General features: G+C 42.5%; 1 protein-coding gene across 6 annotated transcripts in view; it reads left to right on the top strand.

Annotated features, from left to right (window-relative positions):
* The first annotated feature begins 241 nt into the window (after positions 1-241).
* Positions 242-25727, top strand: part of NUP50 (nucleoporin 50) — a 34264-nt gene continuing 8778 nt past the window's right edge. Inside the window, exons 1-6 of one of the 6 annotated variants that reach the window (XM_039541548.1) lie at positions 242-429; positions 5598-5676; positions 8676-8759; positions 10471-10666; positions 22213-22878; positions 24748-24826. In XM_039541548.1, coding sequence (XP_039397482.1) covers positions 5608-5676; positions 8676-8759; positions 10471-10666; positions 22213-22878; positions 24748-24826 — 1094 coding nt within the window. In that variant the 5' untranslated portion in view covers positions 242-429; positions 5598-5607. The other 5 variants (XM_039541579.1, XM_039541568.1, XM_039541562.1 and 2 more) reach the window with 5 other exon arrangements.

Below are 25727 nucleotides of genomic sequence, written 5' to 3'. Positions count from 1 at the left end.
GACTTCTTTTGGAGCGAGACAAGCATTGGGCCTGCACAGAACTCTTTTCCCATCCCTTATTATCACTACTACTAAGGCATCCACACACACCCTACTGCCACCACCCTCCTCTTCCCTCAGGCGACAAGGCCAAGAGTAAAGGCCAGGAGAGTCTAAGGCGCTCTCTATATAGCGCGCCGCTTGGGACACGTGACCAGAATTCGAACGACAGGCGCGAGAGCAACGCCACCCCCTCCCTTCCCCAACCGGCGCAGGCCGTTAGTGGGATGAGTCAGGAGCAGCCCTGGGTATTGGCTCTCGGAGGCACGCGACCGGCATTCCAACCGTCGGGCGCGAGTCACTCTCCGGAATCTCCGCCCTCTTCTTTACAGCGTTTGCGCCGCTTGTCCGGCCTGTGCGCTGCCCGCCAGTCAGCCGGGCTCCGGCTGGGTGAGTGCGCATGCGCGTGGGAGTCGGGGTCGCTGCGGTTACCGACGGTTTCCCGTGTGAATGATTTAGAGGGGTACAAGAAAATGGCCGCGGCCGCGAGAAGCAGAGTGGGGGCAAGGCCCTGACTGGACCGCAGAGGGGACTTCCTGCGCCGGAGGGTGGCGTGAGCGCGCTCGTGGCCCAGGCGCCCTGCGAACCAGACTCCGCTTCCTCCCCGCAGCCAGCGCCTCGGCCCCGCATCCGCCGGCCCCGCCTGACTGGAGTGAAAGGGAAGCGGCGAGACAGGTACCGGCCCGGCGGCGGCGGCACTGCGCGGCTCTCCCGTCTCCCCCGCTCGGCTTCCCGGGGCGGTGCTGCCCGCTGGGGTGGAAGGCAGCGCGACCCCCTCCCCCATCTTCTCCGCCCGTGTCTGAGGGAAGGGCTGGGGCTGGGCGGCAGGGATCGCACTTGCTGTGCGCGCGGAGACGGTGTTATCTCAGCAGCGTGTTTCACCCCTTCCCCCGCTCACTCCCGGCAGGGCCTAAAACTCCCCGGCCCAGGGTGGCTGACTCCCACTGCGATTTGTATTGAGAGTCTCACAGTGCCCCTGGGAAGGGTCCTCCTACAGAGACGTGACCAGGGGAGAATCTGCTGCTAGCTTTCTAGCCCTCCTGGTTGCGGAGAACATCTTTAAAAACTGCACCCTAGAAATGCTGAGAGACAGGAAGGCAAATAATAAAGTCCAATTGCGTGTTGTTGTTTTTTTAAAACATGATTTTTTAAGTCAATCTGTGGTTTTTTGAGGCCTAGTTCATGGTTTTTGAGCATTTGGGTTTGGCAATGCTGCATCCCAATAGCTTAGTTTGGATACAGTCTGAGACCGATCCATTTAGTTTTTCATTTTGGAAATATTTGGCTCAACTACTAAAAAAAAATCCCTCCACTTTAAATCTTGAGTTTACACATGGTCACGGGCCCTTGGCATAGATAAGTGGGACATATTAAACAAAGATTCAGTGCCCAAAAGAAGATTGGTTCTAATAACATTAACTTGCATGAATTTTACTTCCTGTGCACATTACATTAAATACATATAATAAAACAGACTCCTAATAAACTAAACTGCAGCACTAATACTGGACTATCAGTTTTTTGCATTTAATTTTCTAGTTTGAGTCTGCTTATGCTATATTGTAGTATATGAAATGCTAATGTTAACTTTGCTGAGATAGCCTTAACCTTTGCTTTTCCTGATGTAAAATAAAGGAGACAAATTTAGAATTACATTAATAGGTTTGTGTACTTAATTTAATACACACCTATATTTTAAAAATAAAACCAATTTTTTTTTCCTCCTGTGCCTCTCATACTGCTCTGCCTTGCTCCCACTAGAGTTTGTGCCAAGAGCTGCACGGTTGGCCACTGTATATATACACATAGGTTTTAGGGTAGAGTGGTCTTATGTTGTTTTCTAACTTGTGAAACAGCCTGTTTAGGATTTTGATATTGTTAATTAGTATTATCTAGTGCCTAGTAGCCCTAGTTATGGACCAGAATCCCACTGGGCTGCTTGCTGTCTAGACATGGGACGGGGGGATAATGTCACTTACCTAAAGAGTTCACAATCTAAGGCCTGGTCAACGCTAGAAAATTAGATTGGTTTAACTACATTGGTCAGGAGTGTGGGGGAAAAAAATATAGTTAAGCCAACCTGAGTAGACAGCACTAGGTCAATGGAAGAATTCTTCTGCTCTGCCAATCTAGCTACTGTATTTTTGGGAGGTGGATTACCTATGCTGACAAGAGAACCCCTTCTATTGGTATAGGTAGTGTCCCCACTAAAGCGCTGCAGAGGCACAATTGCAACAATGCCCTAAGTATAAGACAGGAGACAACAGATGGATACAGATAAACTCTGCTTTAATAGGGCATCCTTTTTTTCCTGCTCCTTTACTGAAATAGAGGAGTTGTGTAAACAAGAGGGTGATTGGAGGAGCTTGAGGCCCAGACCAGTTGGCATTTTCCCTCTTTCTTATAGATGGAGACTGAGGGGCTTTCATGACAAACTGTCCCCTTATTCACTTTAACCAGCCTACGGGCTCCAATGTGTGGATTCCAGGGGAGAAGTTTCAGTTTTGTGGGCACATGGTGAACTCATTGCAGTTTCCTAAAACCCAAAGAATTTGCCTTTGTGGGTAACATACAGGGTGTTTCAGACCTAAGTTTATCACTCTTAACCTCTGATTCAGAGAGCAGCTGATTTTTTGCTGCTGTGGCAACCTGTCTCTTGCTTCTGAAGGGTCACTGGATCTGTGATCTCGCTTTCCCCCCCCCCCCCCCGCCTTTGGATTCTTCAGAATCATTAGTAAGTACCAAGGTCCCTGAGTGGTGTGGTGACACTATACAGCCCAGCTTTGGGGTTCAAAAGCCATAGGGCTCAGGCTGTGTTATTCCTGTTATATTTGTGCTTATAATTGGGGGTAGGATATGGACTGCAGTCACCTATCATGTCTCAAGATGAATCTCCCCTACTCTTGTACCAAATCATTTCTGTTACTTGATTTACTCATCCCCGTTACTTAATTTAGGTATTTTTTTTTTTTTGCAAAACGGTTCATGGAGAAACAATTAACATGACACTTGACAGAACTTTATTATTTGTATTTCTAGAGTAATTCTTACAGAAGTACCGTTTCATGGTTCACAGTAGACTGTAAACATGGTATTGACTGACTAAACCATGTAGGTCATTACATAGGGCATGTCTACGCTACAAAATTATGTAGACCAAAGTTATGTCTGTATACAGCTGCTGCAGTAATTAAATGGCTTTTGCTTGTCCACCCTACACTCCTTGTCCTCACCAGGAGCATTTGTACTGGCTGTATTGTCAGTGTGCGGCAGCTTCTGAAAGCTATTAATGGTTGATGTAAGCAACACAGGGTCCACGCTTAAACTGCCTCGACTTAACTATGTCAGCACTGAGGCTCTCGTGGAGGTGGAGTTATTAAGTCATAATAGCAGCAATTATGTTGGCGGGAGTGGAATTTTAGAGTAGACACTTACATAGTTAGGATGATGTAAGCTGCTTTGTGTTGACCTAACTCTGTAGTGTAGACCGGCCTATAGCGTAGTCTCTGGATGTGATATGGTAGGATAGGAATATGGTATAATTGTTTTAAGACATCAGGAAGCATCTCATTTTATTTTCTGCTTTAGGGATTAGTGAGAAATACTGAACCCATCATTTTTTATTATTTTTTTTTTAAACCCACTATCTACTTAGCGTTTCTTTCAGGAAGCACTAAAATTTATACCTGCTGTTGAAGAGGTCAAGCCCCAGTATCACCTTATCAAAAGCAAGGTAGTTTTGATGTTGGTGAATTGCAGTAGTGCATTGATTTCGTTATCACTTAGCCTCACTTATTTTTGCAGGGTGAAAAGTTGACTGAAACTCTACAAAATAACATCCTGTTCCTTTTCAATATGAAAAACTTAAGAACCTTTTCTTACACTAATTGTCTTATAGAAATTAAACAATTTGATTTAATTGTAGAAAGTGCTCAGTTTACTATGATGTTGAATCATTTTGTGGTATTGAAATTGAATTTGAGATTAGCAGAAAGCTTTTTATTTAATAATAATTGGAGATATACCTATCTCCTAGAACTGGAAGGGACCTCGAAAGGTCATTGAGTCCAGCCCCCAGCCTTCACTAGCAGGACCAAGTACTGATTTTTGCCCCAGATCCCTAAGTGGTCTCCTCAGGGATTGAACTGTCAACCCTGGGTTTAGTAGGTCAGTGCTCAAACCACTGAGCTATCCCTCTTGCAACAGGTCTTAGCCAAGATGTTGAGTTAAAGGATACTTTAAAGCTTTGCTCCAAACAAACACTGCGTTAAATGTATAAGTTCTTACCGGCAACATATCTCAAACTTAATGATTGTTAAATCTGAGCCTTCCAATTCTACATATTTAAAATGAGTTTTAACTAACCAAGATCTTAGATCATTTTACCAATCTCAGAATTTAACTCCTCTTACATCAGTTTCAGCCCTAACTAAATTAATTCCTTTTAGAAGCTGTTCTAAACACTGGTTTAAATCTCAAAACTAACTCTCCAAATAAAATTTAATAGATTCAAACTAAAGAAGAGAATCTAGAATCATAGTTCACTGAACTGTGTTGTAATGATGCTGGAACTTTTTACTTTTTTTGAAGCTTCTTGATAACTTAAGCACTGGATTGTTTACAAAAAGAAATAACTGGTATTAATATATTAAGTCTCTTCTGAACTTGTGGTTCCATTGTTGAGGTCGTATGATATTGTAAGAATGACTCCTATCTCTAATATTGGTGCGGGGGGCTAGAGGGGGAGACCGGGACAACAACCCTCCTTTCTGTACAAAAAATGCTTACATAAATTTCTAGAGCATTTTTTTTGGTTTGTGGTTAAATCTACAAACATTTTTGCTAACATACGATATGGGCAAAATAGTTAAATGTATAGCCTTGATTATACATACATTTTCAGAACATTGTGCTAAACTGGAGTGCAGAAGCTTTCCGTTGTTAGATGCCTGGCAAACGTTACAAGGTTCTTGCGTTGCAGAGATGACCAGTAAAATGATCATTAGAGTGACAAATATGAATAGTCAATTTCCCCCTCCCAGTACATTTCAGAAGTCACTCGAAGTGTCATCCTGCCCTATGCTACAGTTTGGCATTTGAAGCAAAGTGCAAGTTTCCCAACTTCCTAAATAATGTTTCCGTAATTTGGTTTCAAAAGGGCAACATATTTAGTCTTGACTCGTCAGTAGATTTTACATTTAGCCAAAAATTCTGCAGGTCTACTACAGTATATATTTTAGATGCAACGAAACTGCTTTTTCGTGTATAAGAACATATGATTTGCAAAGCAGCATGGTCATAGCAATATTGATTAAACAGTGTCAAATAGTAACTATTATGCATCTTCTCTGATGTGACATGCTGTAAGTTGAGGCTTCAGTGTGCTTAAGTCTTCATTCAGATTTCTAGTTTTACATGCCTTTGGTATAAAACTTCAAATTTCCCATTGTTGTTTTTATTAATACAAATTGAAGATCCTTCTAACTAACTTTTGGTTCCTTTTACAGTCAGTTTGACACTTTTAATACAAATTGCTGATTACTGAAATTCTTACACAGGTGTGGAAAAATGGCAAAGAGAATTGCAGAGAAGGAGTTGACTGACAGAAATTGGGATCAGGAGGATGAAACTGAGGAGGTAAAGGACTTTTTTGCATTTCCTAGCAAGATAATAAAATGCCTGTGACAAAGCCAACAGTGAGTCTTTTCCATGAGATATAGAACAAGTATGTGTGAGAGATGTACACTAATTCTGTAAAACTGGATAAAGCTCAAGAAATAAAAGATCAAGCTGGAAAAATTACTGAGTAATAAAAGGGTTGACTCACCACTGGTGTGCCCTTTTGTAGCCACGCATAGCAGCTCTTTCCTCATCCAATGCCCCTTGCCAACAGTTGCTGCAGCCCTGCCGTGGTCTCTTCTTGTGGCTCGGCCCTCCAGCCATGTCATATTTTAGTCTCACTTCTTCTGGGGTATGAGTACAACAAATTACAGTCCAGTGTCCTTAAAAAAGGATCTTCAGCTCTCAACTATGGGTCCTGTGGTCCTCATGTCCTTCTCTCATATGCCTTTCTCAGGGGCTTCACACACCAACTTCCACAGTAGTTGTTAGGGGAACCCTGGCCCTCACACTACATTGGGTTCCAGTTCACAGACCCTGTAACTAGCAGGCAAAATCTGTTCCTTTTGATTCCTTGCTGCTGCTGTCCTGCTTATACTGGAGCATGTCAGCTGGTCTCTCACTTAGTTCACCCTTCTGTCAGGGCCAGGACTCTCAGGGCTCTCCCCTGGAATCCTCCAGTAAATCCTCAACCAGAAATATAAACTTAAACCAAATTCACGCTCCAGGGACTTGACCATTCATGTTTCTTTTATGTTCCCCTTGCTCTGTTTCTTCACTGAACACCTCAAAGAGTACACTCCCTGGAATTCCAGATCCTGCCCTTTTGTCAGGATTCCTCACCATTGGAGCCTGCTCCACCACCCAGTATTATCTGTCTCTCTCCTGGTCTCCTGTCAGATTTCTCTACTTGAGAGGATCCCAACTCTCCCCCTTGCCTTCTTCCTTGACTCCCCGTCCTAAACAGTGACTGCAGCTGCCACCTCCTACTCCAGACTTCCTCTTTTTATACTAACTACTCATCTCATCTCAGAACTGGGATTTATCTTTGATTAGGGCTGGCCCATCCTCCAGCTGCAGCCAAGTCAGTTAATTGTTCTTGCAGACCCACATTTAACCCTTTCAATGTTAGGATGGGATATATATCCTATCATAGTGTCTTCCCCCCCCCCCCCAATGTATTTTGCAATTAAGTTAATTGTTTGCTATAACTGTTGAAAAAGAAAATGAACAGTTCAAATGGCTTATTAATTTACAGCTTAAAATGAATTCATGTTGGGGTAACAAAATCTCCTTTTTTTTCTAACTTCTTTAGGGCAGAACACAAAATAGTAGTTCACATGTCCTGATTTAAGTCCTTTTCAGAGGCTACTTTTTAATAGTATCATACAGTTCCTAAATTACACTTGGGTTCAAATAGGACTGATACATGTAGGTTATGGGGTTCACTAGCTATTTCACTTTCCTTTTGGTCTTGGAGAAGACTGTATTCAGTCATGATAAAAGGAACAAGGCCTCCTGGAGCTGATAGATCACACTAAAAAAAGGCTGAATTTTGGTCTTCTGTGTGCCATGTAAGCTGAAAAAAATACTTTAAGAAATCCTGGGATCTTAATCTGATCAGCCCTCTAGCTATGTCGCTAGAATTACAGAAAGGGAACTAGCCTCCTCAGAAGCCCAAGTCCTTTTCCACAGAGTAGAGGATGTTAAATTTACAGAGGGAACCCAGACTTGTGAATTTGTTAGAATGCTTAAGGGTTTTGAGCTCTTAAGATGCATGTGGAGTAAGAGAGCTTTTACAATACTTATCCAAGTTTGGTAGGGACTGTTGCTTTTACTGCTTGAGATACAGATAGAAGTCACTGAGTTGCTATGCCATTACTGAGGCTTCATAGATAAAGCCAAGTACAGAACTTCTGTTCGAATCACACTTAGCTTTTATATGGGTCAACCTCAGAATTACATGTTTTGTGTTATTTAACTTGGAACACTTTGCTTGGTTATACTAGCTTATACAGTACTCAAAATGTAAAAACTTAGGCTAGTGGAAAATGAGAGAAATCTAAAGTTACCAATACATTTTTAAAACAAATTGTATTAAAGTCCTCCATTTATTCTGTGGTGGTGGTCAGGTTTTGCCTTATAAATGCAACAGCTTGCAGAAGATTGGTGATGACTTATGACTGCACCATCTATATCTAACAGGCCAAGGCCAAAATTAAGGTCACAAGAGTAGTAGTGCAGGCAGCTGCTAATGATTTGGGATTTACTTCTTCAGCATCAATATTGTGTAACCTCTGTTCTCAAAAAGGTGAATTTCTGAAGTCATTAATTTGCCATAATAAAAATGAAATCAAAGAGTAGCTATATGGTACATAATGAGTGATGACAAATGTTATACAGCATGCCTGATTCTTTTCTTTCAGAGAAATGTATTTCTCTATTTTAGGGAACTGCATCTCTTTGCTGCCAAATCACTCGGGCTCTTCAAATCTGTACGGTTGCTTGAATGTCAGCTGAAGGATTGATATCACATTTGGCAGCAGAAAGATGACTTGGACAGCAGAAAAATTGTTCATATTACTAGGCATTCATAAGATAAATGCTCATAAAATCAGTGTTCCTTTTCCACTATTAAAAACACACTTCTTTCCCTTTTCTTTATCCATTTTATTCTCCACTTTTCATGTGTAAAGTTTTGACCTCTGGGTGTTTGGCAATGTATCTTATTGTTGGTAGTAGTAGTTTTTACTGAAGCTGGGAGTGAATGACAGGAAATAAGTCATTCAACGATTGCCTGTTTTTTCCCCTCTAAAATACATGGCATTGGCCACTGTTAGAAGACACGATATTGAGCTAGATGGACCATTGGTCTGACCCAGTATGGCCATTCTTATGTTTTTACAACTGCTGGTATGCAGAAGACTAATACCACTAGTAGGTGTCTTTCCAGGGTGTATTGACCCTGCATGTTCAGACCATCACCAGGCATTCCACAGTTTGTACTTTTCCTACAGGTGGGAACTTTCTCTGTGGCTAGTGAAGAAGTCCTGAAGAACAGAGCTATTAAGAAAGCAAAGCGCAGAAATGTTGGGTTTGAGGTAACTCTAACATTTAAGACTAATATAGTTAGACTCTCAATCTTTAATACTGAAAAATGTGCCGCCTGTGCTCTATTTATTATTATTGTACATTTCCCCCTATAATTTAACTTGTATCGCAAGCTTTTTTTAAGGGTACTATAGTGGACACTGTTCAAATACAGGAATCCATGTTTGCTGCAGAAGATATTTTCAGTAACTGTCCACATAGCAATGGTAAGGGTGGAGTGGGATATAGACAGTACAAATGCCATGGTCAAAGAAGGGTGAAAGTTCTTTAAAACATTTTGAATTTGCACTATAGAAAACTAACTAGCATTTCTAAAGACAAAAGGAAACCAAGCATTTGAATAGCTTCAGTTTTCCAACAGTGGGAACATTTTGGAGATTTTAACAATAACTTAGTGTTAGAGGAGGGCTGCTAGACTTGCCTATTATTAAAGTTACCAGACATTTCCTGAAATACCCTATTTTCAATTGCTATAATTTTGTTAATCTTTTAACCATTTGGGTTGAAATTTGCCATCCTGAAATTTCAGCCAAAACATTCATCCATTTATGAGGCTGAGGTTAGAGGAAAAAATACATTGAATTTTGCCAATATTAAAATATTCTGGAGAACTTTTCTGGAAACAGGCAGAAGGTATATGTGTGGGAAATACATTTTCTATGTTTTTATCTGAAATTATCATGTAGTTATAGGTTTCCATGTGTTCAGCAAAGCAAGTTATTAATGGTTCTTTAATGCAAGATACATTCTTGCTGTGGGAGTAGATCAAATTGTGTTTATCAACAATGCTAGTACAATGTTTAATTACTAACACCATGTCTTCCTGCCTGATTTCCACATACTGTACAACATGTGCTTCTTAAAATAGGGCATTTTCCTACTCATTCATTACTAGTCCTGCAGATTTTGTTCTCAAATGGGTCTTCCTATTCTGACCATTTCGTTAGTTGTAATGTGAGGTGTGTGTATATATATATATATGTATCGGCTTGGAAGGATTAGATTTTTATTGGTAAATGTTGATAAATGTCTGTTTCACCATATGCACGCACCAACGCAAATGTATTTCTGTTAGTAATACTCAATTTACAGATAGGCAAAGTAAGGAAAATGTTGCTTGAAAACATAGTTTGATTTAAGGATATTTATTTTGTATATTTTATATATATATGCTGGCAATTTGTGTTTTAATAGTTATAGAGCTCTAAATTTTTGAATCAGCGTCTACTGTCACTAAATAATTGTCTGACCTCCCTGTTCCCCAATTTCTGACAACTGTGAAAATTTAAATAGATTTTTAAAATGCTTAAAACTAAACAGGTATCTGTTGAAATAAAAAAATATAGAATTCTGCTAAGCTTAGTTATGTACCTTTGTACTCATATATTGTCAGTTGCCTGAGCCAAAGTACAGTAATTATAAACATTTGTTGAAAACAAAGCATGTATGAACTGGAAGGAAATTGATGTCTGATTTCTGTAAATAGAGTGGCTAGAAAATTATTTTTATTTGTCAAATGTAGTAAACTACAGAAACATAGTACTTGGGGTTTTTTTTGTTTTGTTTTGTTTTTGTAGGGATTCGGTACCATTCTTTTTTTTTTTTGGGGTGGGGGCAGGGGGACTGTTTTGCAGTAGTGTTTGATAGAATTTTTGTGGGTGAGGTGTATGTAACTGGTTGTATTTTTTAATTTTATTTCAGTCTGACAATGGAGGAGCTTTTAAAGGGTTTAAAGGTTTTGTTTTACCTTCTGGAAAAGGAGGTGGTGGCTTCACTGGATTTGGTAATGGTACAGAAATGAAGCCTTTAGGAGGGCTGTCGAATGGAAGCAGTGGTATTTCTAGTACTCCCTCTTTCACTAGTGTAAAGACTGTTCCTGAAGTACAGCCTGCATTTGGTAAGTTGACGTACTTTTATTTGTATTAAATGAAATCGCCATGCAATTAAAAAAGTGTCCAAAGTTATTAATTATTTGTTTAAGCTAAAGTGGTGGTCCAAACTTTAAGTGACAGTTTTTCATTGTAACAGTAAAAGAAAGTTTCAAAAAACTATTCTCTGTTGGGTTTCTTACAAAGACTTTAAACAAGTGAGAAGGGCAAGTCCATATACTCAGTTTGATCTCCAGATGTGAAATTTGGAAACTCATTCATATTTTGCAATAGATTAAGTAGAAGTTAGATGCTTTCTGAAAAAAGAATGACTGGGAATGGAAGACCTGAAACATGGTATAGCATGCCAAGTTTATGAAATCCTGCTGATAAAGTATTTTAATTTTCATTTTGAATGTCTCATTTTTCCTGAATTCCACAACTTAGAGGAATAAAATTCAGTGAAAGTAACCCATCAGATGTGATTGCTTCAGTTGCAGCTCTCATTGTTGAAAGATGGATCAGATAGTGTTTAGATCTTAAGGGAAGAGATTTAAATGACTTTCAAGCTATGCTTTTTTTTATTTTGTTATGTATAAAACACATTGCTAATCTACTTAAAATCGAACTGAGCACATTGAGAAATTTTACTTTAAAATACTTGTGGATTGCTCAGCACAGCAAAGGGAATATTACTTTTTTTTTAATGTAGCCATTGTGTTCTTTATAGTGTTTTCAAAGTAATGTTAAAATATAGAATCAGGTGGCCAGAATCATGAATTGTTTTCTGAAACAACTTGTGACAACTACTGAAAACCTGTTGGTACAATAATCTAAAACGGTTTTCTGTACTGCAGCTTCCTATAGGCAAACTTGAACTAATGATGATAGGCTTCAAATGTAAACCATCTTTTTTTGTATATTGTATATAAATACTTTTGGCTCTAGTTTTCTGGAGTCAAACTAACAACTTTTGGGTTTTCATAATGCTTGTGTCCTATTTCCTTCTGGTGGTGGGGTCATCCTTTAAATTTTTCCTTGAATGAAGAGCTAAAACACATTTTGCTATTTGCTCCATAGAAACCCTAGGTGGAGCTGTGGACATTTTAGCTGCAGACTTCAGGATAATTGATTCCCAGAGTTGTATGACTTTATGCTCTCTAGTGAATTGATCAGTAAGAGAATGTTTTATAAATAAGATAATAAATTTAGAATGTATAAAGATATAATTTTAAATATAGATTGTATATAAACAAAAGTACTAATCCTAGTCTAGGCTCTTCATTATGGTACTCGTTCAGTTTATTTTGAGATTATATTTTCCAGCACACAAGTCTTGTGGCTTCAGCATTTTTCCAATATTTTGTAAACATGCACACTTTACCTTGTAAATAAAATCTTGGCATTTACAATATGTCAATATATTATACTGCAAAACTATCCTAGTAACTAGACTTTCATACATTGTGTTATGACACTTATAATTTTAAGAAATTTTAAATAGCTTGACAAACCTTGATCCAGACTTTGAAACAACTAGCAATCTTCAACACTCCTTGAGGGGCACTGTTCAATACATCATCTTAATAGCCAGCACTGGTCATGCTTACTATAGCGAAGGTGGTAAAACTTTCTCTTTATAACCCTCGTTTTCCCACCATTTTCCAAAATGATCATTTAGGATTGAATTCTTTACATGTTCTCTGCTGGAATATGGAACTTTTCAGTTTGAAAGTTTGGGCCATCTTTGAGTAGTGTCAGTATGGGTGCTCCACTATAGGTGTATCCACATTCCTCAGATTGTAGATTTTAGATAGCAGTGCCCGGTTGTCCTGCATATGCGCTCTCCCTGTCTCATGTTCTGTCTCAAGGCTATCTAGTGCTGCCTGGGTCATCCACCCTGAGTTCCTTCTCAACCACTTTTGGCCTGAAATGAAGCATTAGCAGAGTCCAAGTGAGAATTTATTTCTGAACTATATTTCCATTAGATACTATAACTAGTAGAGTTTACATTATATTAATACTATCCTTTTTCCTTTAAATTTTTTTTGGGAGGATGGGGTTTCAAAATTATCTCCCTGTCCATAACTGATGTTTGTCATCTCTTCCCATTTGGGAAGTGAAACCCGAAAAGGGGCATGGCTGGTTCCCATGGGTTTAAATGCTCTCTCTCCTGCACAGAAGCTATTCCGGTCAGTAACAGTCATTCACATGGCATTCGTTGCCTCAGAGAGTGTCTGGTACCACAGAAGTGTACTTTCTGCCTGAAATTAAAATCAAGAGTAGGAAAAAAACGTGAACTGAATATCAGATTCCTCATGATGGAAAGTTCACTTGGACCGCCGCAGAACGATAGTTCCCAACACACCCATTGGTGCCCTCAGGACATCACACTCAGGTGGCCTCAAAGAGGAAATCTGGTGATTCTCAAAAAACCTCAAAAAAGAGAGCTACAAGTCCCCAGACTAAAGAATTGACCAGGAAAAAGATCCCTGGCAAAATTGTCCACCTCATTATCAACCGAACTTTTACTGGATACCCATGAAGCTATAGGCTCCTCAGGTACAGGTACTGCCAGTAAGCCTAAAGACCTGAAAGGCATGGGGACGTCTGTACCATCAGAGGAGAGGAGTGATAGAGAGCACACTAGCTCCTCTAAAATGACACTGCTGGAGTCAAGGAGAGCCTTGGTACCAAGCATCTCCACTACACAAAAGACTAGAGCAACTTCTTCTGCCCACTTATCAAACCACAGAAGATTAAAGGTACGGTTGACTCCCTTGACAACAATGATCTCCTTTCTGCAGACTTTAATGTTACTGATTGCTACCATGGTATCACAAGAATTCCATTTCTCCAAAGATCTATTGGTTTCAGAAACACCTGAATCCCCGTTAGTTGGTGCTGGCATGACCTCAGTACCGACTACATTTTGATCCCCTGAATTCCCCGTGGTACCAAGACAATTTGCCATCAGCCTCCTTGTCTGCTCCACCTCTATCTAATGAAGAAGAGGTGGATGACTATGGTACATATTCAGTCTCAGTGCAAAGCTCCACAGGATAATGTCAAGGGACCAGTCACCTAGAAATGGTCACAGAGCCACAGTATCAATACGAACAGGAGTACTTGTGGCACCTTAGAGACTAAGGTGCTACAAGTACTCCTGTTCTTTTTGTGGATACATGGCTGCTACTCTGAAAAGTATCAATATGGCAGACAAGGCCTATCCACTTGGTATGGGCACCCATGCCCTTCTCACCACCCCAGTGACTGTACTGGGTCCCATGGGCAACCTATAGATACCAGTTCTCTAGAACAGGGGTCCCCAACCTTTTCAGGACCAGGGACCGGTGCCTCATGCGGGCCCAGCTAAGCAGCTAGCCGCGACCAGCCAGCGCAGTAATGCCTGCGGAGGTCCACCGGAGTCCCGGAGGAGCGGCGGACCTCCGCAGCATGCGGCGGGAGCGGAGCGGCGGCCCGGCGGCCCCAGAGAGGAGACGGGGGCCGGGGGGCGGGGCGGGAGGCGGCCCGGCCGGAGGCCGCCCCGCCCGCCCCGGGCGCGCGGGCGGCGGCGGCGGCCGCCCCCCCCGGCCCCCCCCCCCGCCCGCCCCCCCCCCCCCCCCCCGGCCCCGGCCCCCCCCCCCCCCCCCGCCGCCCGTCGCCGCCCCCCCGCCCCCCCCGCCCCCCGCCCCCCCCCCCCCCCCCCCCCCCCCCCCGCCCTCCCCGGCGGCCCCCCCCCGGCGGCCCGTCGGCCCCGCCGGTAGACCCGCCTCCGCGGCTCCTCCGTGAGCTCAGGGGCGGGGGCTGGCTGCTCGCGCGGAGCGCCGGCGCCCCCGCCGGGCCCGGGGCTCGGGGCGAGGCTCGGCGCGGGCTCGCGGCGAGCGGGCGAGCGAGGCGGCGGGGAGGCGGGCCGAGGGAGCCTCGGCCGCGCTCTCCTGGCTTCTCTTGCCCCCGGGCCCCCCTCCCCTGCCCCTGGCCCCCCCCCCCTGCCCGGGACCCCCATGGCCAGCCCGCCCGGGGGGGAGTCCTCGCGGGGGGGTCAGGGCTGGGTGTAGTGAGCCCGGGACGACCCCCGGCCCCGGACCTTCTCTAGAATCTCGAGAGTTTTCCTCTATCCTGATGTGAGACAATCTCCCTCAGTTTCTCTTTCTAGACCCCCGGATCTTTTTTTGGAAGAGGAACTTTTGAGCACCAGGAAGCAGACTGGAGAAGATTACTCCAGCAACAAACATCTCCTCATCATCTCCAGATGAAGCCATTATACCTCCACCACCAACCATGGTAGATGATGTCAAATAGTTTCAGGAACTCACCAAGAGCAGACTCACTTCAGATCCCCCCTCGAAGAAGGGAAGGAATCACAACGCAAGCTGCTTGACAACCTGCATACATCCTCGTTAGCTGATATTGCCCTTTCTATCAACAAGGCCCTACTAGACCCAGCCAAAACCATCTGGCAAACACCAGCCACAATACTGCTCACATGTGAAAGGGCTGATTTAAAAAAAAAAAAATGACATCCCCTCTAAAGGTGTGGACTTTATTTTCCCATCCACACCCAAATTCTCTTGTGGTAGATGCTGTAAATGAACATGGCACACAGCACCACATAAATCGACACCAGATGACAAGGACTAGAAAGACGACTGGCAGGAAAATTCCACAGTAGGTTTCTGAGATTCACCTTGGGTCAAGACCATTTTCACTACAAGGTACTTCCATTCGGCCTATCATCTGCACCAAGGATGTTCTCAAAGATCCTGTCAGTGGTAGCAGCACATCTTTGCACACTAGGAATTGTGATATCCATTGCCAGTGCCTACTCATGGCATGATCCTTTTATGCCCTATCGGCCACATAAAATACTATAAATATATTCATGCAGCTGGGACTAAAAATTGAATGTTCAAAAATCAACTGTGACTCAGTACAATATCTAGGATTCATAGGCTCCTATCTAGATACCGTGAAGGGCCAAAGCCTTCCTCCCACTATAAAGGTTCAACGCTTTACCTGTCTTAACGCAATCCAGGCCAGCCCTCAGACCTCAGCCAGAAATTGCCTACAACTACTGGGGTACATGGTGGCAGGCACCTTTGTAATAAGTGACACAAGACTCCACATGCGTTGCCTTCGTGCATGGCTTAAAGCAGTATATGCACCAGAGACAGACTAAACAAACTGCTGTCAATGCCCTCGACAGTCAAAAACTCTCGAATGGTGGCAAGTTCCACAGAATGTCTGCATAGGGGTTTCCTTCACTCCACAACCTCCAATATTGATACTGACAACAGATGCATCTTTACTGCGCTGAGGCACTCATCTAGACAATCTCTACGGTTCAAGGTAAATGGTCCCCCTTGGAATCAACACTGCATATCAACCTATCAGAGTGATTAGGAATGCCTGTTCACATTTGGTATCGTTGATCAAAGGCAAACATAAAGATTGACAGACAACGTAGCATGTATGTTTTACATAAATCTCTAGGGAGGAACAAGATCACCATCCCATTGTGCCAAGGCAGTGAAACTGTGGAATTGATGTGTTTGGCACAGCATCAGCATGCCAGCTGCCTACCTTCCAAGAATACACGAGAGCAGACACCCTCAGCAGGAAATTTTTGCAGATGCACAAATGAGAAATGGACCCTGTTCTTCACAACATGTTTCTGCATTGAGGTGTCCCAGAAAGAGACTTATTTTCCAAGGTCAAAAACAAGAAATGTTCCCAGTTCTCCAGTTCTGCTCATCATTCTCAGACACTTTTCTCTTTCACTATAATACGGGTCTCCTTATGTCTTTCGTTCAGTTCCTCTCATATCAAAGGTCCTGCTCAAGATAAGAAAAGAAAGAGCAAAGGTTATGTAAATAGTTCTCATAGTTCCCAAGACAAACATGGTTCCCATACCTTACTCAGTTAGTGATGCGTCTACCAGTTATTCCCTGAGACCTCCGTCAGAGCCTAGATATTTGGACTCTGCACCAAGTGCTTTGGCGTTGGGGAGAAATGCACCTCCTATGCTGTCTGTGACCCTGAACCGCCCACCCTCCCCACTGTGTATGAAGACACATGAGAGATCTGAAGAGACTACCAAGAGAAGAAGGTTACTGGCACTAAAATCATCTGGGCATGGGGAGGAGAGCAGAGTGCAGCTGAAATCCAAGCATTCTTCTTCACTAGTTGTACCAAAACCCATGCCATTAATTCTGGTATCAAGGCAGGTACCGTGGCGTGTGGGGCCCCAACAGACGTCTTCTGCGCCTGCGGTACCACAGCATTCAGAAAACATCTCAGTACCCCCTACACAGAATACGTTTGTGGCAGTGAGAGGTCTTGTGAGCCTATCAGTACTGGTATACCCTGCAGTGCAGGAGACCATGCTTCTGGTACCAGCAGACAGAAGGGTGCAAGTATATTATTGGTGCAGAATTCTCCGTACCGTGAGCCTCAGTCTTCACACCCATCAGTACCAACAAAGGGTAAGCCTGCAGTGTTGGCTGCTCTACACGCTTTACTGATGCATCACTGTTGGGAGCAACACACACACCCCCGGTCAGCACAGGGTGATTCACCCTCCTCTGAATTGGAGGTGTGGGAAGTTGACTAACCTGTTCCTGAGTTCCTATTCCTGTTGTCACCTGTTCCTGAGTCCAGTAGTAGGCCCAGTGGTGAGTGGACAAAGGCAGTTCAGGAGGACCCTGCTGGACAGCTAGCGGACGAGGAGCAGCAGCCTCAGCCTGTGCTAGTTTCTTCATCCTCTCATGATGAGGCCACTTCCTCAGATGGCATCTCACCCCCTCCCAAAGGTTATAAAGCTCACCAAGAGCTATTGAAGAGGGTGACCTCAGGTTTGGGGATCCAGGTGAAGGAGAGTGGTTAAGGAGTCCTCCCACTACCTTACTGATATTTTAGCGTCAGCTTTGCTGAAATCTGGACTAGATGCAATGGACTCTGCTGCTAGGACCATGGCTTCTGTAGTTTCCATGCCAGGAGCTCAGGTCTTCTGGAAGAGGGCCAATAAACAACACAAGACTTGTCCTTTGAAAAGTCTTCATTTTTTTCAGAATAAACAGACTCTAAACTCCATGATTTGAAGGACTCTAGGGTGCAGACCACTTCCTCCTCCTGCTTCTGCATCAATGCTCCATCTAGTCATACCGGGGGTGTGTGCTAAAATGGTATTTTGATAGGTTGGTCAAGGACAGCATGCCAGTTTCCAGGAAGTCAGATTCAGTCTCCCGTTAAATTCACAAACCACCTTGCCCACTTCCTCCATGCTTGGTCCTAGATTACTCGGATGTTGGGTCTTAAACACTGTGGAAGTGGGATATAGCCTCTAATTTCTTTATGTTCCTCCTTCACAGTCCCTCTTCAGAGATTACTCTCATGAGGAGCTCCTTCTCCAGGAGGTTCATTTTCTCTTTCGAGTAGGAGCCATAAAGTAGATTCCGCAGTTTTATTCCTGTTGTTTCCTCATTCTGAAAGCAAAGAGGTCTCAGACCAATAAATTTTACATGGTCCCCCTAGCTTCCATCATTCCCTCCTTGGAGAGTGGTATGCTGCCCTCCGTGTAAAAAACACCTACTTTCATGAGACAATTTATCAAGGTCACAGAAAATGTCAGATTCGTAGTGAAGCACTCTTAATACCAGTTCACTGAGCTGTCTTTCAGCCTGTCAGCAACTCCTCGGGTTTTCATAAAATGCATGATGGTGGTACCTATGTGCTAGAAGTAGAAGTCTACTCTTACATGGACAATTGGCTAGTCAGAAGTGAGTCCGGGGCTCAGGTACTGTCCAGTGTAGATCTCATCCAGTCAACTTTTCAAAGCTCTGGGTGTGCTGATCAACATAGAAATCTATCCTTTCTCCAGTTCAGAGGATGGAGTTTATAGGAGCAGTTCTGGATTCTGCTCAAGCCAGGGCTTTCCTTCTAGACACAAGGTTCCAAACAATTTGATCTCTTGTTGGAGATCTCAAGGCTCATCCAATCACAACAGTGCAAAACTGTATAAGGTTCCTGGGGCATATGGCCTCATGCATATACATAATCCATCACGCCAGGTTGCATCTCAGGACTGTGGCATGTAACCTGTGATTTGAAGCTGTTTCTCTACCAGATAACTGGAGGATACCTAATATGACACCAATTTTTTAAAAAGACTCGAGAGCTAAGTTCCCTCTAAGCTGTGTGGATGTGAAGCAGCCTATGAAGCACCGTGCAGGCGCTCAGGGCTGTGGCTGGGAGAGATGCCTCTCCCCCAGCCCCAGACCTGCTGTGGTGGCCCAGCCCAGCCTGGCACTCCACTTGTGCTGTGGCCCAGCGGCCACAGCGCTGGTTCCTTTCTGGACATCTCCTCTGCGCTCCTATGGGCCCACCAGCCCCAGCACTTCTCTCTGCTCCACCCCTCCACTCCTCTCAGCCAGTTGGCTGAGGGCTCCTCTCCGCATCTGCTGGCTGCCTGTGGGAGTGGGGGAGGTAGAAAAGAGCCCAGATTTGCTGTTGCTCCTCCGGGCTGCTGGTGAGGGGTTGTCTGCTTTGTGCTCCCCTGGGGTCTAGAGCCCGAAACGGTGGACTGTCACTGGCCGGCCTGGACTGTGGACAGACCTGCCACAGCCTGGGGAGAGGCGATCCTCCCCCAGACCTGCCATGGACCATGGGAGAGAAGTTACCCTCCCCTGGCCCCTGCCCCCAGACCTGCAGAGGATGGAGAAGAGGCGCCCCAGCCCACCCCTGGACCTGACGCGGCCGGGGGAGAGGCATCTATCCCATGGCCCCAACCCTGGAGCTGCCATGGTGGGGAGAGGTGCCTCTCCCCGAAGACTACGTGCTGCTGCGGGGGGGGGAGCCCCCCCCTTGCCGTAGCCCTGGAGCAGTCTGCACCCCAAACCCCTCACCCCAGCCCGCACCCGCAGCAGAGTCATCACCCCCTGCACCCCAGCCCTGAGCCACCTTCCACACTCCAAACCCGTTAGTCCCATCCCTGCCACATGAATTTTATGTGCACCAATATGGAGGTTGCATCACACATCACCTCCATATTGGTGCACATAACTAAATTCTTTCCGCACATGTGTAGGGAAAAATTAGCGGGAACACTGCTCCAAGGCCATCCTTGCAATTACCTGTGAGTAAGCCTAACTTCAGTACCAGGCAAATCGGCCCTAGATGTTTGAAGAGCTCTCGTGTTCTAGACAGGACTAAAAAGTTCCGTTAGTCAACCCAACTATTCATGGCTATTGCAGTCAGGATGAAAGGTCTCCCAGTCTCTTCACAAATAATTTTATTGTGGATAGCTTCCAGTATTCATGTATATTCTGATTTGGCTGGCATTTCTCCACTGAGCAAAATAACGGCATATTCTACAAGTTTGCAAGAGGCCTCATTGTCATTTTTCGTGCAAGTCCTTATCCAAGACAGTGGTAGAGCAGCAGTCTGGTCTTCGGTGCACACTTTCCCATCCCATTATGCCATCACTCAGGACTCGAGACTATGCTAAATTTGGACAAGTTGTATTCCAGTCTGTGTATGCATAAGCTCCAATCCCCTCTTCTACTTTACACCTTGAGTCAGAGTGGAGTGCCCATGTGCACTCACTCAAAAAATGCTTACTAACCTTCTGTAAGTGTTCTTCAACATGTGTTGCACATGTCCATTCCACAACCTGCCCTCCTACCCATCTGCATTGGAGTTGTCAGCCAAAAAGGAACAGAGCGGGCTGTGGAGCAGCTGGGTGACTGGTGTGCAACAGCAGAGGGCTTTTCACCTGCCCCAACAGGTGCCACTAAGGGGAAAATTTCCCGTGACTGTGTGCAGGGTGTGTACACGCTAAGTGTGGAATGGACATATGTAACACATCTTGAAGAACAGTTACAGAAGGATAGTAACCTTTTTTATTTTCCCCAATCCCTTGTGTTAGATACAGAAGAGTGAAATGCTTTTTGTTAAAATAACTTTCACCATTTCTAGTCTGTGACTTAGGTTAATGTTTGAAATTTAGCATGGACTTAGTCTGCCCTGATTAATGCCTTTATTTAGAGTTATGATCAATTTTAAAAAAAACAACAACTTCTGAACGTGTTCACTTGGCATGTTTTAAGCAAAAATTAATCCCAGTGCCCATTGTGAGATTACTATGGAGTCCCTCTAAATTCCTGCTCAAACAAGATATGATTTACTACATTTAGGTTGCTCTAAACAGGTGGCATAGGACAATTTGTTAAATTTACCTTAATGAAGCACAAAGATTATCTAGTAAAATTTGTTTAATCACTGCAGTGTTTGTTTTTGCCACATTCTAAAAGATTGTAAATTCTGGATTTTTTTTTAACTTTACAAATAACTTTTTCTGTTGTAAAGGTGTAATTATTACAGATAGGTGCTGCCCTGTTACAAGCTTTGCAGAAAAATGTTGTGGCAAATAGCAGTAAGGTGGGAAAGTTCAGTTAAAAACCATTTCAATATTAAAGCTAAAAACAGGCAATTAGATTCTCTCTTGAAGAGAGAAAATATAAAAGCTAAAGTTGTTCAAAAGCAAAGTTAAGTTTCCTGTACTGAATGTATTCAGTATTTTATATCCCTGCCTTTCTGATTTAAGGGACTGGTCTGGCTCTCATTGAAGTGAATGACAGATCTTTTGACTTCAGTGAGAACAATCTTTTGACTTCAATGAGTCCTGTGGGTGGGTACGTCCACACTACCCGCCGGATTGGCGGGTAACGATCGATCTATTGGGGATCGATTTATCGTGTCCAGATGAGACATGATAAATCGATCCCCGAATGCGCTCCCGTTGACTCCGGAACTCCACCGGGGCGAGAGGCGGAAGCAGTCGACGGGGGAGCCGCGGCCGTCGATCCCGCGCTGTGAGGACGGGAGATAAGTCGAAATAAGATATGTTGACTTCAGCTATGCTATTCTCGTAGCTGAAGTTGCATATCTTACATCGATCCCGCCCCCCAGTGTAGACCAGGCCTGTGTGTGAAGATGAATATAATTACTGTATGTATAACGTATTGTGAAATATGCAGTTGTGCAAGATAGCCAAGTAAATATTGCTGTGTATGTAACTTCTGCATTTCCTGATTTTAAATGTGCATCCTTAAACTTGTAATAGCTTGGATCTTCTTGTTTTTATTAGCTAATCATGTTGGATGCAGCAGATAAGTGACTGAAAACTAACCTACACCTAGAATCTTCCCTTGTATTTCCTTAGTACTTTTCTACAGCTTGCTTTTTTTTTTTAATTGTACTTTGTTTAGCCTTGTTAATTCTTCTGTACTATTTTGTTTTTTGGAATTTTTGCCTCTTACCTTTAATCACTCTCCATACAATTTTGAAACTCCAGACTGCAAACACTGGACCTGTTTTAAAGCATTGTATATTTACTTGTACTGCTCCACCTTTCCTTTTCCCTCAGGCCTTAAATATTGTGGTGATACAGATTAAATTGAGTTCACAGAGAGAAATAGTTGAGCAAGAACATAGATGATTTGATACATACATTTCTTCAAAGTTTGTATATCTTCCAGATTACTGTTTCTTTTTAATTACTTACTTTTTTCAATAGGATCCGTGACATCAAATGGTCCCACCACCACAATGGTTGAGAAAAAGGCTTCAGGCACAAAAGCTAATGGTGGCAGTCAACAATCCTCATCTTCTGGTTACACTCAAAATAAAATGTGCAGCTCTAGTGTTTATCACAAACAGTTAGCTGCTCTAAACTGTTCTGTACGTGACTGGATAGTAAAGCATGTAAACACAAATCCACTCTGTGATCTTACACCCATATTTAGAGACTATGAGAAATATTTAGCAAGCATTGAACAACATCATGGAAGCAGTAGTGATAGTGGCTCTGAAAATGAAAGCAACAAAACAACTGGAACTCCGTCTGTTCCTATGTTTGGGACTTCGAAACTTCAGCAAGGATCAACATTTTTGTTTAACAGCAACAAAACTGAGGATGAATCAGACAAGAAAACTGAATCTACATCGGAAAAGAACAGGGAATCGCCATTAGGAGTTGCATCAAATGTCTCATTTAATTTTGGCAAGAATGTTGATAGTTCTATTTTGGGTTCACTTGGTTCTGGCACACTAACTAGTTTTTCATTCTCCCCTGGGAATTCGGGTGTATTTGGAAAAGATGCAAAGCAGGGAAAGTCTGTCTCCACGCTTTCCACCAGGGTATTGGAAGCTCAGACAGAAAGTGGAAGTAGTGAGGATAAAGGTAAATATTGATTTTTGATAAATTGAACTTTTACTAATGACAGGCTTTGAATATTGGGGCTTAACTTAATATTCCAAGGCTTCTTCGTAGTGAGCTATTAAGCTTAACAAGGGCTTGTATAGGTTTATTCCCCGTTTTGCTCTTGTATTTTCAATACTGAACAATTGCAGAACTTTGTCTCTAATCTTGAATTTCTCAGTCTTGCTGTCATGACAGTAAGAAACTATAAATTTTAGTTGGATTTGTACATTTTAATAGCATCTTTTCAGTGTTACATAAGCAATTTATTTGCCTATGTAAGTATTGAAATTTTATGATTGAAATTGATAGACTTGTGTTCATCCAAAATTTCAACCAAATTTATAATCCAGACCCTGTGTTGATTTATTCTAATACGTCAGACTAGTATATGCCTAAAAATTGCACATTTCTCCCTGCAATATAAGTATAATCACCGATGAAATTTAATTACATTGTAATCTCTAGCTCAAATTAAACCAAATGTAACTTTAACCTGGAACCTGCATATCTAATTAAAGGGACTGTTAAACCACCCCACCCCGTTATTAAAGGAAGGATCCCTTTTATCTGTTTTAAATACTGCTCCACAAAATTATAAGTAATGACTCACAAACATAGTGTGGTCCATTGTGTCAATTTTATAATAGTGCTGAATTTTAAATAGCACTGTCAAATACTGTTTAAATTATTATGCAAAAGTGTTATTTTGTGTGTGAAGTTGGTAATTGAAGTACTCTGTTCCCTATACCCTACTTATTCTGGAACAAAATGACTGGTGATTAGTACTGTGAAAATATTTTAAATGTTTCCGTTATCCCCTGTCCACCATGGCTGTCTTTTGAGGTTTAATATAGAAGCTGGAACTCTATTTGCTTGTACACACCATTTTAGTCTGTGCTTATATAAAAGTTACATAATCTAGGACTTAAGATTTTTTTTTTGTTAAAGTGAGGAATGGAAGGTAGCTTCCCTTGCAAGTGTGGTGGGGAAAGGCCCTAAAACTTCAGTTTCTGTGGAATGTAAACTTTGAACAAAACTAAGTTTCTGATCTTTCTGAATGTGAACCACCTGTACAGTGGTACATTAAAGCCTTCAAGTCGTCAGGCAGTTTCAGCCCCACTGCAGCACTCAGTAGCTTTGTCAAGCAGCTGCAGAATGAAATGAATAAAATTCTGGTCAGTTTCAATGCTGCTGTTCATAAGTATTTAGGGAGCAGTAAAACTACCAAAGATCTTGTCAGTTTCCTTCTGCTACTGCTTAGAAAAGTTGTGAGTAGCAGCAGAGGCAGGCACAGCATCCTGGTAGAATTCCTAGCAAGTGTTGGGGGGGTGGAAAGAGGCTGAGCTCTTACCCATTTTTAAGCTGTTGTCTCTTGATATCAATGGTGTAGCTTTCCTCCCCCTAGAATACTTTTCAAGCCCTCCATATAACCTGGGGTTTTTTGAGGGGGGCGGGGGAACTACTCATCAATCTCTCTTTACTTTATAACTAAATCTCCCAACCAAAAACATCCTTTTTTTTTCTTTTCAAACCAACCTTATAATTAACTAGCTGCTGTTCAAACTCCCAAAAATGTAATTAGCATCATTCTGATCTTCACATTCATTTAGCTGGTGTAGCTATTAAAACACTAGACTTACTGACCACAGAAGGTTTCTTATAGTTGCCTTACCTCCAAGACACAAATCAATTTAAAATGTTTTTTGGCAATCTTGGGACTGTATATGTGCACTCTAAATATGTATGTTTGTGTATTATCAATAACACAGTGTGAAGAAAACAATATTTTTTTAAGTGGTATCTGCACAACGTTGTTCTGGGTTGTATTAAACCATTCCTTTGTTTAAGGAGGAGATGAAGCAGAGGAAGAGCCACCAAAAACAGTTGTTAACGAGGTAAAAGAAGATGATGCCTTCTACTCGAAGAAGTGAGTGGTCATTTTTAATGTTTACAAGCCATAGTGGATAAAAATCATGACTTCTTTTTTTTTAAAAAGAAAATAGATTTAAATTGTTTTTTTAAAATGGAAGTCGCTGTTTTTATTTACATATTGCAAGTTCTGTACCTTCTTCCTATTCTACAGTCCTAAATTGCTGAAATTGATGTTTGTACTTTTTTTAGTTTCTTAATTGTTAAACTTCAGATTTTACATAAGTGGTTTTTTTTTCTGTGAACTTTCATCTGAGCTCATCTATGTGGAATGTCTAGGTCCTCATTAACATCCTTACTGTGAGAACAACACATGTTCAAACAGAATTGATGAGCAAAAGTTTGTGCTCTATTTGCAACCAACACCACATTCTGATATTGCAGTTCCACAGCTCAAGAAAGCTGAAACACTTTGACCAGCTATACTCCTCCATCAGGGTTTGCAATTTGAAGTTGGAGACTTGTTTTCCTAAGTCACTTAGGTGCTTTTGAAAATCCTTCCCAGAGGTGACTGGGCATAGGAGTGTAAAGTTAGACTTGTTTTTGAAAATTTGGGTCTGTATATGAAATAATTCACAAAATTTAAGGTATTTTAAGTCTAAATTTCATTGTTAATACGGAACCAAATTTGCTTCGAATTCAGACTTTAAGCCTATTAAAAGAAGTGTTTAATTAAAATACAGTTTTAGTGCCTGATGCTCCAAACACTTAGTACATGCTTAACTTTAAGCATGTGTGTCATCCCATTGACATAAAAGGAACTATTCATGTGAGTGAAGTATGTACCATATTAAATCTTTGCAGGATCAGGGCTGTAAATTTTAAATATTTTGAAGCAAGGTTTACAAAGTACACAAGATCTTGTTTTAGGATAACAGGTTCTACGTTTTAATTTTATA

This window comes from Mauremys reevesii, linkage group 1, assembly GCF_016161935.1.
Source record: "Mauremys reevesii isolate NIE-2019 linkage group 1, ASM1616193v1, whole genome shotgun sequence".
Lineage (NCBI taxonomy): Eukaryota > Metazoa > Chordata > Testudines > Geoemydidae > Mauremys > Mauremys reevesii.
The sequence above is the reverse complement of the archived record's forward strand: the minus strand, read 5'-3'. Positions and strand labels throughout refer to the sequence as shown.